The sequence below is a fragment of the Glycine soja genome, chromosome 20, assembly GCF_004193775.1.
Source record: "Glycine soja cultivar W05 chromosome 20, ASM419377v2, whole genome shotgun sequence".
NCBI classification, from domain to species: domain Eukaryota; kingdom Viridiplantae; phylum Streptophyta; class Magnoliopsida; order Fabales; family Fabaceae; genus Glycine; species Glycine soja.
The window spans coordinates 31,907,657-31,922,658 of record NC_041021.1 but is presented as its reverse complement, the minus strand read 5'-3'; the positions used below and the strand labels follow the sequence as shown (position 1 = coordinate 31,922,658).

The window sequence follows — 15,002 nt, the reverse complement described above, 5'->3', positions numbered from 1 at the left end:
CAAACGGGTGGTTCTTGAAAATCATAGCATTTCTATGATGCCAGACGAAGAAGGATAGAGCTAACCACACAAATTTCCATCTGTTGTTTATACTAGCTTTGTTGTTCCATTGAGTGAATTGCAAAAAGTGGTTCTTTGGGTCTGTGGAAAAAGGACCCACTCTATTAACCCATCTCAAAGGCTCCCACCAAAGTCTCCTTGTCATTGTAGAGTTGCAAATAACATGTATGTGACCAGAATGAATCTCATCTACAAAGGATCCCAAGAGGCACTCCAAATTCAGCCGGACATACAACAACTAGGTGCGCGTGTCAGCACACAGGGAAGTAATGCTGTTACCAATGCGCAGGCTTCACAAGAACAGGATGCTGATGCCATACCATTGATGGGACTGTTTGTGCAGCGTAACGATGGTACACAAAGGTTTGTAGAAATATTACCTTACTTACAATTGAATCGGAGTTTTGATTTTTCTTGCAGCTGTAATTGTTGGGTTTGGTTTGTGTTTTGTTCATGGTTTAGTTTTTGTTTTATATGCACTAAAAAAAGCTTTGTTTATGGTTCATTTAAGGTTGGTGGCCATGGGGAAAATAATGGAGGGGGATTCAATCATACACACAGTGGCATATGCAGATGATGTTGTCAGGGTAAGTGTAGAAACAGTTATTGATCCTGAGGCTGAGGTCCCCTATGCCACCTCAGAAATACAATATGTGAAGCAGGCCGTCAATACATTTGTAGCTTGGCCCACACACCTTGTGAAAGCTGTATTAGATGAGGTAACATGTTTCATTTGACATACGTAAAGTAAAACATTCATAGATTACAGTACAAATACTCACCCACTTTCATTAACCATGTAGCATCCACAACGTATTCCACACAACGAGGATGCACATGTGCCGAAGCCGGCTAATGTGAACGCAGATGATCCGTTGCGTGAATTGATGAAGTACAGTTTCGATCTTTACGACAAGCCACTTCAAATCACCTTTGATGGGAGATTTCTTGGAATTGAAGATGCATCTACATCGATATTCATCACATATTCAGATGTTATTGAAATAATAGCAGGAGACAAAAGTCTGAACATATCTGTCATACAATTATGGTTAATGTAAGTGAATTCCTTCATATAACTCATTCCTCATTCATTCAATATCATGATCCACTACAATACTTTCAAATCATGTGAATAGGTATATTCATGAGTGGAGTCAGATATTCAGTCAAGGTTTCATGTATGCATTCCTTGAGCCACAGTCGTTGGTTTGTTCAAAGGATAGACGCAGCGAATGCGAACAATATCTTGAAAGATGGCTTAAGGAATCTGACCGAGAGGTGTACATTGGACCTTACTTCCATCAGTAAGTGCTATTTAACAAACATACTTCAAATGATGTTTGGGTGTATACGTATCTAATGTGAATGACATGCAGGGAACATTGGCAACTCATAATTTTGTGTCCTAGGCAACATGTTGTTGTTTGGTTCTGTTCTTTGCGTAGGAAACCTGATATGCATATCAAAGCTACAATTAATAGGTTATCTCATACCATATAACTTTTTGCAAGCCTTCTTTAATGGTCATTATTGATTGACATTTTGTTGTATATGCGTTGATGTGGTTTTTTAAAAGCAGTGTAATGACAAAATTGAAGAAGACCTTGTCTCCTGAAACTAAGGCAGTTGCACCAAAGTGGATTGAAGTAAAGGTAAGTCAGCTATGTACCATGTGTTAGTGTTGTCTAGTTAAGTCATGAACTTATGTAATGTATACGATGTTCAAATGTTTTCCATATGTAGAGTCACGTTCAAACCGGCTGTTATGAATGTGGATATTACATAATGCATTGGATCTGGAACATCATAGCCAGCGACATAAAGAGTGATTGGTCCATGGTATGCATAAACTTCAGTACAATTGGAACTGAATTTTTATATTTGCAGTACTAACTTACAATTATGAATACTTGCAGTGGTTTGCTAATGACACACCGTTGGACATCGGCATCATCACCACAATTCGAAAGAAATGGGCAACATTTTTTTTAAAGACAGCAATAAGTCAAAACGGCTAATGATGGCGTTGGAGTATTTTTTTCCCTGTATTTGAGACAATTGTTATGTTATTTGACACAGCGGCTATTTTATTTTCGGTCATGCTACTAATATTCTATTCTTAGTATTATCTTCTCAATTTCATATAATTGTAGTAATATATTGTCTTTACCCCCTTCTACTGCATTGCATCTGCATTTGATTACCACAGCAACAATTTAGTGCAGCTATAGTACCACCAAGCTTGCCACTGCAGCAGTTAAGTGAACAAATGAAGTGTCCACAGTCATTGGATGGTTGCTTGGTAGAGGTACATGCTAATAACTAATAAGATTTCCTGTGCAGGGTATCATTGTTTTTGCATGACTGATGGCTACCTTGGGGCTGGAGATTTTGGTTGAATCTGCCTCAAGTGTTATTTTGAAGGTAATTGAGATAATCTTTTGTTGTTGTTTGTTTATTATATACCTAAATTTGGGTTGAAGACTAGTCATGAATACATGTGGATTATCTACCATAATAAGTGATTTTATCATTTGAGCAGATGATATTATCATTTGACCTTGCTTTTGCTTTGATTCCGCTCCTAAAGTTCAGTAGCAGCAAAGTGACTAGCAGCACAAGCATTGAAGAGGTGTGTTTCCTCCTTGTTTGTGGATTCATGAACTATAACTTAATACATGAAACTGAAAAATGTTCTAGTTATAAAATTTGATTAGCTAGGCTTACATGAATTGTTGAATTGATCAGCTAGGCATACATTATATCAACTGTTAGTGTCATTTTTTCAGTCTAATAATATTTTGGTTGATATTATCATTATTATGATTAAAGAGATTGCAGGGATTCCAAGGGAAGGGGACCAGGGGATGAAAAATATGATTAAAGAGAGTTCTTGAGGAGTTTGTCACATGCTCAGGTAATTAGTGCTAAAGCAGTTGGGTGAAATTCTCATATTTTGAATGCTGCATGCAATTAATATCGTCATTTGATGAAATGCAGAATCTTCCTGACTGGTTTAGTGCATGTTTCATTGATTGCATAAGATGTAAAATATTATTAATCAAGAGGAGTCTTGCTTAATTGACTTCAGTGTTGAGCGTGCTGCATTTGTCTTATGTACTAGTTCATTCATTTATTTAATTTTAGTTGACAACTTCTGGAATGGTGATATCAAAATATAACCTATGAAAGAGGATAATCTTGTCAGCTAATTGTTGAGTGGTTTATTTTTTTGTTTTGTCTTTTATGTTGCATTTGATGACTTTGTTTCTTTTCTTGTAGGGAAGTGGAAGATTTTGCACGAAGGTTAAATTCTGCTTGGCCTGAAAGGATGCAAATTTGATCTTTGGCCCAACACAGAAGACTAGTAACAATTTCTATGAATAGCAATGGTTCAACGCAGTTGTATATAGGTATGTTCTATCTATCTTCTCAATATTCGCGGTGAACCCTACTTGCTGCCTTGTTTTCTATCAGAAGCATCATTAAATTTTGTTGACATGCACATGACTGGAATCAACTAGTTATAAGTTACTTCATCACTCTCATGCATTTCATTCATCACATACAACACTCTCTCCAAAGTTCAAATTAAGACTGAGGGGTGAGAAAGAGACAATTAATATGGGTGCCGGTCTACTTGCAATTGGTTCTTGTGCAATTGGTCTATGCAGTGATGAACATTACTTAAATGCTTGCAATAGAATCTGGAATGAGCCCTCTTGTCCTTGTTGCTTATCGACAACTCTTTGCTACTGTGTCCATTGCTCCCTTTGCTTATTGGCTCGAGTGGTAATTATATATATATATACCCTATCTGGTTTTGTTTTATTTTCATATATATAAACAATGCATGCATGAAAGGCTTTGATGAACTTTGAACCACCTATAACATTCTCACTGTGAGTGTCACCGTCGATATCCCTTTTCTTTTGGTTGATGCATGATTGTGTTATTTATCCTTTAAATGTATTTATATATGTTTGCTGTATATAAATGTAGCTTTGTTTTTGAAATTTGAATGGTATAACCCAAATTTTGTGAGCAGGCAAAATACTTCAACGACGGTCCTTATGAAAACCCGTCTTTATAGCCTTATTTACCAACAACGACGGGTGCTCCAGCCACCGTCGTTGAAACTACCAAACAACGTCGGTGGTGAGCCCGCCACCGATGTTGACAGGAAACAAAACAACGACGGGTCTTGAGAACCCGACGTTGAAATGGACCAAAACAACGACGGTGGTGCGCCCGCCACCGATGTTGACAGGAAACAAAACAACGACGGGTCTTGCGAACCCGACGTTGAAATGGACCAAAACAACGACGGGTTGTCTAATATGTGCGTCGTTGAATCCTTTTTTATAACGTCTGTTCTTTTATAGCCACTGACGTTGTATTCTTGCATTACAAAGACGGGTCCTATGATGACCGATGTTGTTGTTGTCGACATACAACGACATCTGGAACAAAGACGGTGTGGGGCCCGTCGTAGATACCGGTTTTCAACCGATGTAGAAGCTTCTTTTTGTAGTTGTGTGTATCCCTAGAAGGGGATTTGAATTGAATGCAGACGGGCTACCTCTGAAGATTTTGAGAAAGAATTTGACTACGCTGGCCTAAACCTAGAGCGTACTTTTGTTTTCTAACTTGGCCCCTGCCTCTCACACTTTAGACATCACTTTAGATAGGGCTAGGTTAATTTATGGCATTATTCAAAAGATGGACATGAACCCCGGGCACCTCATCTCGAGTCAGATTTCTCTTATTGCTCAGCATGACTCCTCGAGGCTAGGTTTTCTTGCCCTCATCACTGCCTTGTGCAAGGCCCGGGGAGTCACCTCTAAATGTTTGACTTTCGAGAGCTTGAGCCCAGCCATTAATTTGGCATATGTTAAAAAGAACTGCTGGAACCTGGATGACCCTTCGGTCACTTTTCAGGGAACCCAGAAATCCAAGGCTAGGAGATCCGAGGTACCATCTTCTTCTACTCCCCCTTCTTCAGCTCCTTCCACATCGGCTCCATCTGCATCTGCATCTGCTCTCCCACCTTCAGCCCCAACTCTAGTTCTCCCAGGGCCAACCACTCCTAGCTTAGAGAATTTATTGTCCATGTTGTAGAGTCTGCATCAGGGTCAGATCCTGATTATGCAGAGTCTGCAGAACTCGGGACAGCAGAGGCTTATGATGAGCGTTGAGGAGTTCCTTCAGTCGGTGGCCTGGCCAGGAGTCCAGCCTTCTCCTATGGGAGGGGGTGAGGTCTCTACAGCCTAGGAGCCGCAACCAGAGGAGGAGGATGACACTATCATTCCAGAGCCCACTCCATCTGAGCCGTTTACTTTTGAGGCTAACATAGTTATTGCTCAGCAGGATGTGGCATCACCAAAGCCCTTCCCTCAGGCAGAGCCATCTCCATCTCTTTCCCCTGAGCCTGAGCCATCTTCACCAGCACCAATGCTTGACTAGTCTACTTCTCAGGACCCATCATCTACACCGGTGTTGGATCTGAACGAGCACGCAGAGGATCATTCACAGGATGATTGACAGAATCTTTATTTTCTTTCATTTTGAACAATTTTATTATTATTCCGTCTTTAGTACATTTTATGTTTATGTTTCTGTTTTTAATTTCAAGTTCAGCTTTTAAATTTCAGTTTATAGTTATAGTTTGTTTGGTAGCTTGTATAAAAGCTTGATTGAACAGTGCACTTATTTTATTCAATGGATGATGTTTGATATTTCAAATCAGTGTTTGTTGTTTGGTTTGAATGGATCAATTGTATGATGTGAGTGAATTGGAATGCATAGATCATATGCCTTGAATGAGCATGCAGTCATTAGAAGAGAAAGAACATGAAATTAGGATTATGACTGAAAATGCTAGTCAGTTTGTCAGATTGATTGTGAAGGAATGCCTTAACCGTAACCCGGTGAGAGTGTGATCTTTAATTGTGAGAGAACGACTAACATTAAGTAATGATTTTTGCATGAATCTCTGAAGTATGGAATGAATGCATGAAATTGGGGATGATGAAGGCCATGTTTTGATTGAAAGTAGCCACTTAGCCAAAAAGCTTACCTTGTGTATGAATGATTTATCCCTTGCACCCAGTTTGAGTTGAAAGTATGATTTTTTGATTAAACCTTGAGCCTGTACAGTTTATCTCCTTCTACCTTGTCTTAGGTTGTAGGAGAGCATCATTCATAGAAAGAATCTTGGTTCAAGGCAAATTTGCTCCAAATTTGGGGGAGTTACGCTTCAAGTTAAATTTGTCCCAAATTTGGGGGAATCACTGGGTAAAAGATTGAAATGGTAAGAAAAGAGCAACACACACAGTCAGATAATAAGTATGTGTTAAAAAAATTTGTAATGATAAAATAAAAGTGTATGTGCTGCTATTCAAGAAAAAGAAAGCTAAGTGCAAAAAAAAAAAAGCAAGTAATAAGGTTGGAACAAAAAGAAAGAGGTTAATCTATGGATGAATGCTTTCCTAGAACTTAAGCTATGCAACCTAGAAAAAACCATGATTTGTTTGCAGCCCAGCCTGTTGGATCAAGTGGCCTGGGAATAATTAAGAAGGGGGGGGGGGTTGAATTAATTATTAATGTGTCTTGACTAATTAAAAATTATCCTTCTTAATATTACAAGATTCAATTAGGCTTTTACTACTAAGTTAAGAAAGTAAAGAACAAAACCAGAAACTTAACCAAAAGTAAAAGCGGCAATTAAAAGTACACAGTGGAAATTAAAGAGTGTAGGGAAGAAGAAGACAAACACAATATTTATATTGGTTCGGCAACAACCCGTGCCTACATCCAGTCCCCAAGCAACCAATAGTTCTTGAGATTTCTTTCAACCTTGTAAAATCCTTTACAAGCCAAAGATCCACAAGGGATGTACCCTCCCTTGTTCTCTTTGAAAACCAAGTGGATGTACCCTTTACTTGAACTGATCCACAAGAGATGTACCTTCTCTTGTTCTCAGTATAACAACCCAAGTAGATGTACCCTCTACTTGTGCCACAAAGGATGTACCCTCCAATGTGTTAGGACAAAGGATTCTCAGGCGGTTAGTCCTTTGAATCTTTGTAAGGGAAAACAAAAGATATCTTAGGCGGTTAGTCCGTTGAAATATTTTGTTTAAGGAGAAGGGAAAAATCAAAAGAATTCTTAGGCGGTTAGTCCTTTGAATTCTCTTGGAAAGAGAGAAGGGAGTCACAAAAGAATTTGGGTGGTTAGTCCTTCTATTCTTTTGGCAAAGGGAGAAGAGAAGAAAAGATGGCACACTTTTGTTTTCTGCAGAATTTTCACTTGCAGAAAAAAAAAAGGTTTGGAAAAACAAAACTTCGAAAGCTTTTTGGCAAAGGAAGAACAAGAAGAGAGATGAGTAGAAAGGAATTCTTAGAAGTTCTAAAAAATTGTTACAGAGTTGTAAAAGTTCTATTGAATGCAAGTCAAGGTCTTACTTTTATAGACTCTTCATGTCTTGTCAATAAAACCATTGGAAGAGTTATAACCTTGAGAAAATTATGTCAAGAGTTACAACTTTTGACTTTTTATTCAAAAGTTATCACTGGTAATCGATTACCATAATCATGTAATCGATTACACAATGCATTTTATGAAAAGTTGTGACTCTTCACAATTAGATTTGAATTCCAACATTCAGATACACTAGTAATCGATTGCCAATATAGTGTAATCGATTACACTATTTGAAAAATATTTTGGAACGTTGCAAATCAGTTAAAAACATTTTGTAATCAAATTTGGTCACTGGTAATCGATTACCAGAGAGTAAATACTCTGGTAACTTAGAAAATTTTGAGAAAACTCTTTTGTAAAACAAAATTGTGCTATGTTTGGATTTTTTGAAAAAATACTTCCCTTGTGAAGTCTTGACTGTTGCTTCTCAATTTCTTCTCTTGAATCTTGAATCTTGAGTCTTGAATCTTGATTTTGATTGTTCTTGAATCTTGATCTTGATTGTTCTTGAATATTGAATCTTGAAACTTAATTGTTCTTGAATCTTGATTCTTTGAGACTTGATTCTTGAAGCCTGATTCTTTGGAACTTTCTTAACTCTTGATTGTTTGGCATCATCAAAATAATCTAGGAAATCATTGCTTCCATAATCTCCCCCTTTTTGATGATGACAATCCTGAAATCAAGAGGATACATACAGGTTTTGTTCTACCATTCACTCATCTTTTTCTCCCCCTTTCTTTTTGAATCTATGCTTTCTTTTTGAATTTATGCTTAATTTTAAAGCTTTGAAAATATAATATCTTGATTTCTAAAATACCCATTTTTCTCTCCCCCTTTGGCAACGTCAAAAAGGCCAATGTGCGTAAAACATGAATAATTTCATCATACACAAAGCATAATTTGTAAAACAAACATAAAAGATTCTAAAACATACATAAAGAAAAACATGAATAAAACCAAATTGAAATGCAAACCACTTAGTCATATAACACAAATCATAAATATCATGTTCAGTCATACTAAGCAAATATTAAATGAAATACTAAGTGTTCAAATGTCATAATAATATAGTCAAATACACAGCTAGAAATCAAAATACTAATAATAATAGTAGTGTCTAAACTGATGGTGGTGGTGGAGGTAAATCAAGGTAGTCAAGAATGATGGTGACATCTTCTTCACCTTTGTGATCCTTGAGTCCATTTCGTCGAATCGCGTGTCCACTTGTCATTCCAAAGCATCAAAACTTTCACCAACATAGGTTTGAAGTCCATCAAACCTGTCCAAAATACTCTGAAGGAGAGAAAAGTCCCCTTCAACCGGTAATTGTCCTTCATCATCATTTGGTTGAGCACCCTTTTTTACCCAAGAGCCATCACGCTCTTTGCGGTAACCAAAGGACGCAACCACAGCAACACCGATCAAGAAAGATCTCTTGATTGGAACATAAGGTTCAGAATCAAGAGGGATGCTAAAATGTTGAAGGAAAAGAGTGACTAAATGAGGATAGGGAAAAAGGAGCATTTAATCGCAATGCCTTATGCATGCGATATCGGACTAGGTGTGCCCAATCAATTTGTCGGCCGATATGAAAGGCTCACATGATTATAAGATCTTCTTCAGAAACCTGTGCAAGGTTTAAAGATCTTGGGAGTAAGATACGAACAATAAGATAGTGAAGGATACGACTTTCAAGAGCCAATGAACCGGCAAGCAGCCTTCCGGTCATATCCGCTTGGTTGGTGCAAACCAACCGGCGAGCATCATGCACAAAAAAATCAAATTTCCAATCATCATCCAGTGTACCTTCAAATGGTACAACTTCGCTAGACAATTGGGTCAAATCATAGAACAGGGATTGGTCAATGACCATCTTTATCCCATAGTCCTCAGAAATCAAGGTACTTTCTTGAATTTCAAGGTTAGAATAAAAAGCTTTTACCAATTCAGAATACACAGGCAGTTTTAAAGACATAAAGGGAATGGGATTTGAGTTTTGAAATGCTTGAATGCATTCAAAACTCTCATCAGAAAAGAAATCCATATCTATGAACTTAGGGTCAATGATAGAACAAGAGGAGAAGAGGTTTTTGTACCGTATACATTGTTCTTCCGATGAGAACAATGAGGAGGAGGAAATTGAGGAAGGAATTGGAATATCCTTAGCCTCGGAGTGTCGTTGGCTTCTACTTGAAGAACCCTTGCGCTTCTTTGATGGTTCTGCCATTTGAGAGACTTATTCAAAATTTCAATTGGTTGAAATGAAAGAGGATGAAAAAAGATGAATTTTGGGCTTTGTGGGATGTGATTTGGATAAGAAATGAGTAAGTTGTGGCAGAAATATGAATTGGGAATGAGGGTTCGCGAGAGGAATGAGAGGTTTCAGATTTCAGATTTTGAAATTTGAATTTATAGGAGTAGGGACACGTTGTAATCGATTACAATATTGTAGTAATCGATTACCAGAGAATATTTTAGCAAAACTTAAATGTTGAAAGAAATCTTAGGGTGAAAGGATTTGAGAGGGGGTCAAAATACTTTATATCTAAAAACTCTTATATGAAAATAAATATATATAATGTAATAGATTTTTGAAAAACTTTATGAAAGATTTTTTTAAAGCAAGTAATTCACATATCATACTAAAAATCATGAAAGAATCATAGACATCATCAAATATTTGTTTTCAAAAGAATAGACTTCATGCTTTGAGAAAAGAAAAAAAATAACTCAATCAAACATATAAGCAAAAACTCATTATAGCAATCAAACAAGACAAACAAATAAAATTATGTTAGTCATCATATAAACAAGTTAAATGAAAGAAAAATTTCAATCAACTTAATTTAAAAGAGAATGGTTTTGATGTTACCTTTTTCATGATTTAAGTGCCTAGATCTTCAAAGATGGAAGTAACACTTTTGCTTTTTGCTTAATCTTCTTGAGAGATGTTCTCATCGCTCTCATAGTCCTTGGATAGAAGGTTGATCTCCTTCTCCGAACCATCAGATGAGTCATTGTCATCCCAAGTAATATACGCCTTCTTGGATCTTCTTTCGTTATAGCTTTTCTTCTCATTCTTCTCCGGCCATAACTTATTTGAGGGGCAGTTTGCCTTTATGTGACCGGGTTGATTACACTTATGGCATTTAAGTGTAGGAGAAACTTCTTAGGATCTCTTCCCATTGTTTAAGTTATGGCTTCTCTCCATTCTTTTATTTTTGACGAATTTATGAAAATTCTTCACAAAGAGTGAGAAGTCCTCTTCATCATCAGATTCTTCTTCTTCTTCTTCTTCTTCTTCTTCTTCTTGCATTGAGGAGGAGGCTTTGAGTGCTATGCTTCTTTTCCTTTTGTCGGTCTCTTCATTTTGGTTGAGACGTTGAAGTTCCATTTCATGTTCCTGCAATTTGCCAAACAAAGTGGCAAGAGACATAGAGGAAAGATCTTTACTTTCAGAAATGGCAGTTACCTTGGGCTACCATTCCCTACTTAAGCATCTTAAAACTTTATTAATTAGATCTTCATTAGGGAAGGTTTTTCCTAAGGAGGCAAGATGATTGACTATGTGTGTGAATCTTTTCTGCATACTTTGGATGTTCTCATTAGGGTTCACCCTAAATAATTCATATTCATGTGTAAGGGTATTGACTCTAGATCTTTTCACATTAGTGGTGTCTTCATGTGTTAGTTGGAGAGTATCCCACATCTCCTTTGCATTTGAATAGTTTAGACACTCTAAAATATTCATCTATTCCTAGGGCAGAAGTGATGATGTTTTTGGCTTTAAGATTATATTTGATTCTTCTTCTATCCTCTTCAGTCCATTTATCTCTAGGTTTTTCTGTTGTTGTGCTTGTGCTTGCATCTACTATGGTGGGTACATAAGGTCCTATTTCTATTGCTTCCCAAATGTTTAAATCTGACTTCAATAAAGATTTGCATTCAGGTTTTCCAATAGTGGTAACCCTCACCATTAAAGACAGGTGGCCTATGGATGGAGTTTCCTTCAGGAAACAGAGAATTTGAGGAGGCCATGAATCTTGAAATTGTGAAACTTTTCTCAAGAAACCTGCTCTGATACCACTTGTTGGATCAAGTGGCCTCAAAATAATTAAGAAGGGGGGGTTGAATTAATTATTAATGTGTCTTGACTAATTAAAAATTATCCTTCTTAATATTACTAGATTCAATTAGGCTTTTACTACTAAGTTAAGAAAGTAAAGAACAAAACCAGAAACTTAACCAAAAGTAAAAGTGGCAATTAAAAGTACACAGCGGAAATTAAAGAGTGTAGGGAAGAAGAAGACAAACATAAGATTTATACTAGTTCAGAAACAACCCGTGCCTACATTCAGTCCCCAAACAACCAGCGGTTCTTGAGATTTCTTTCAACCTTGTAAAATCCTTTACAAGCCAAAGATCCACAAGGGATGTACCCTCCCTTGTTCTCTTTGAAAACCAAGTGGATGTACCCTTCACTTGAACTGATCTACAAGAGATGTACCCTCTCGTGTTCTAAGTATAACAACCCAAGTAGATGTACCCTCTACTTGTGCGACAAAGGATGTACCCTCCAATGTGTTAGGACAAAGGATTCTCAGGCGGTTAGTCCTTTGAAATCTTTAGTTTAAGGGGAAGGGAAGAATCAAAAGAATTCTCAGGCGGTTAGTCCTTTGAATTCTCTTGGAAAGAGAGAAGGGAGACACAAAAGAATTCAGGCGGTTAGTCCTTCTATTCTTTTGGAAAAGGGAGAAGAGAAGAAAAGATGGCACACTTTTGTTTTCTGCAGAATTTTCACTTGCAGAAAAAAAAAGGTTTGGAAAATCAAAACTTAGAAAGCTTTTTGGCAAAGGAAGAACAAGAAGAGAGATGAGTAGAAAGGAATTCTTAGAAGTTCTAAAAAATTGTTAAAGAGTTGTAAAAGTTCTATTGAATGCAAGTCAAGGTCTTACATAAACTCTTCATGTCGGGTCAAGAAAAGCATTGGAAGAGTTATAACCTTGAGAAAATCAAGTCAAGAGTTACAACTTTTGACTTTTTATTCAAAAGTTATCACTGGTAATCGATTACCATAATCATGTAATCGATTACACAATGCATTTTATGAAAAGTTGTGACTCTTCACAATCAGATTTGAATTCCAACGTTCAGATACACTGGTATGGTAATCGATTACATTATTTGAAAAATATTTTGGAACGTTGCAAATCAGTTAAAAACATTTTGAAATCAAATATGGTCACAGGTAATCGATTACATGAAACTGGTAATCGATTACCAGAGAGTAAATACTCTGGTAACTTTGAAAATTTTGAGAAAACTCTTTTGTAAAACAAAATTGTGCTATGTTTGGATTTTTTTTGAAAAAATACTTCCCTTGTGAAGTCTTGATTGTTGCTTCTCGATTTCCTCTCTTGAATCTTGAAATCAATTTCTCTTGAATCCTGAGTCTTTAATCTTGATTTTGATTGTTCTTGAATCTTGATCTTGATTGTTCTTGAATCTTGAATCTTGAAACTTAATTGTTCTTGAATCTTGATTATTTGAGACTTGATTCCTGAAGCCTGATTCTTTGGAACTTGCTTAACTCTTGATTCTTTGGCATCATCAAAATAATCTTGGAAATCATTGTGATGTGTCATTATTTCCCTTATTTCTTAAACCTTTGTGCACCATTTTAATTACTGATTAGTCTTAATTGTCAAATTAATTAGGCAATTTTATTATTTGGGCTCATTCAGCTAATTTGATGTTTTAAATCTAATTTCAGGTATTAATGAAGCATTTAGCTTAATCCGGATTTTGGTTGTGGACTTAAAGAGGGCAAATAAAGCAACATTTACCTTAGTTAATTTCTAATTAGGAGATTGCAATTTTATTTTTATGATGTTCAGTGTTTATTTCGTTTTGGGCCAGAATAATGTAATCTGGCCTAGTGACTTTGAGTGACCCTTATAAATAGCAGCCTTGGGATTCGTGTAAGGGGGCTATTCTATGATTCTATGATTCAGAGCATAGTTTTAGGGTTTTACGTTTTGAGCTTGATATTACTGTTCACGTGAATGCAATTTTCCATTCTCTGCTTCTAATTTCAATTTTGTTTTTATTCCTTCTTCTGCCTCAAGTTTCATTTATGTTTTTCTGCTTTTGTTGAACTTATGGAAGGCTAAAATTCTAGTGTTGTTTCCCTCTAAGGATGAAGCATAATTCTTTTTGAGGTACTATTTTTAATGTTGCTCTCTTATCGGTTTTCCCTTCACCAATTAACCCACATGCGTTCTGTTAATCTGTGCTCACTTCGTGTTCGATTAATTGCCTCTGTGCTAAAATTACGTTCATGCTTGATGAACAAGGGGTTAATTGGTGTATGTGTTGCTTGATCACATATTGATAACCCTTAATTGATTTTCTCTTAGTAAATTAAATTAGGGTTGGATTAAGTGGTTAACTGCTAGAGGTGAAATCCTCACAACCTAGGGTAAGAGAATAGCTTCTGAATCACCGAAAACAACACGTTTTTACTACTATTAATTTCGTATTCCAATCTACTTGCTCTTAAATTCACAAAAACAAACCTCCCCTAATCGTTACTGTTATTGTTATAACGAAGCATATTATGAACATTTGGTTAGTCATTGCTCGTTGGGAAATGACCTAGGATCACTTCCTAGTTACTTCATTCTAATGTTTATTTGATTCAGGTACGGCCTCGATCAAATTTGGCACCATTGTTGGCGAGCAGTGTCCAAAGGTTCATAATAGCTAGTGATTCGTGTTTTATGTTTAGTTGTTTTATGCTTTTGTGTTGTGTTAGTGTGGTGTTAGTGTTGTGTTAGTGTTGTTTAGTGTCTTGTTATTTTGTTTAGTGTGGTGTTTTGTTTTAGTTTTTCTGTTCAGCGCTTCGCCTGTTTCAGTTTTTGTGTTTTGCTGTGAATAGTGTTTTGCGACGGATTTAGCGACCACTGTTGCTGACCTGGAAAACAGAGTAGTAGTGCAAATCCATTAGTGACTGAATTAGTGACTGCTGCTGATAATTTAATTGGCGATTTTTGTTTTCATAGTTAGGGTTGTTATTTTTGGCTGAATTTTGGTGTGGTAGGTTCTATTGACTCATTTTGTGTGAAAAATACCAGGAACACTTGTTGTGGCTAGATTTGAGAGATTCAAAAAAAATTTGAGAACTTGTGTTTATCAAAACTTCAAACGGCCATAACTTTCGCTCCGGGTATCAGAATGACTATTATTATATATGTATTTGGGGTAGAAAAAAATTTCCCGTATTGTGGCAGCCTGCCAAAGGCCGGCTGAGGTCTCTAGCTAGCCATAATTGCTTGTTTACTAGTTTTTTTTTTTTTATTTTTCAAGTTTTATTGTTTTATTTTTCTAAACTTTCCTTAGGTAGTTTCTATAGTTAGACTTTGAATTTTTGTATAAAATTTTTGTGCTAT

General features: G+C 36.5%; 1 protein-coding gene across 1 annotated transcript; it reads left to right on the top strand.

Moving 5' to 3' along the window:
• The first annotated feature begins 223 nt into the window (after positions 1-223).
• Positions 224-4,170, top strand: LOC114401988. Its single transcript, XM_028364551.1, has 11 exons — positions 224-423; positions 572-779; positions 864-1,117; positions 1,200-1,367; positions 1,440-1,544; positions 1,643-1,715; positions 1,807-1,902; positions 1,980-2,487; positions 2,606-2,695; positions 2,896-2,980; positions 3,346-4,170. The coding sequence occupies exons 1-8, from the start codon at positions 224-226 to the stop codon at positions 2,079-2,081; spliced, it is 1,206 nt and encodes a 401-aa protein (XP_028220352.1). The 3' UTR covers positions 2,082-2,487; positions 2,606-2,695; positions 2,896-2,980; positions 3,346-4,170.
• The last annotated feature ends 10,832 nt before the right edge of the window (positions 4,171-15,002 follow it).

Excerpts from the sequence above, each read along its gene's own strand:
- LOC114401988 (XM_028364551.1), top strand. The coding sequence starts at position 224 with ATGTATGTGACCAGAATGAATCTCATCTACAAAGGATCCCAAGAGGCA. Across the intron at positions 780-863 it reads TGAAAGCTGTATTAGATGAG|CATCCACAACGTATTCCACA; the intron begins GTAACATGTTTC and ends TTAACCATGTAG. Across the intron at positions 1,545-1,642 it reads ATCAAAGCTACAATTAATAG|TGTAATGACAAAATTGAAGA; the intron begins GTTATCTCATAC and ends TTTTAAAAGCAG.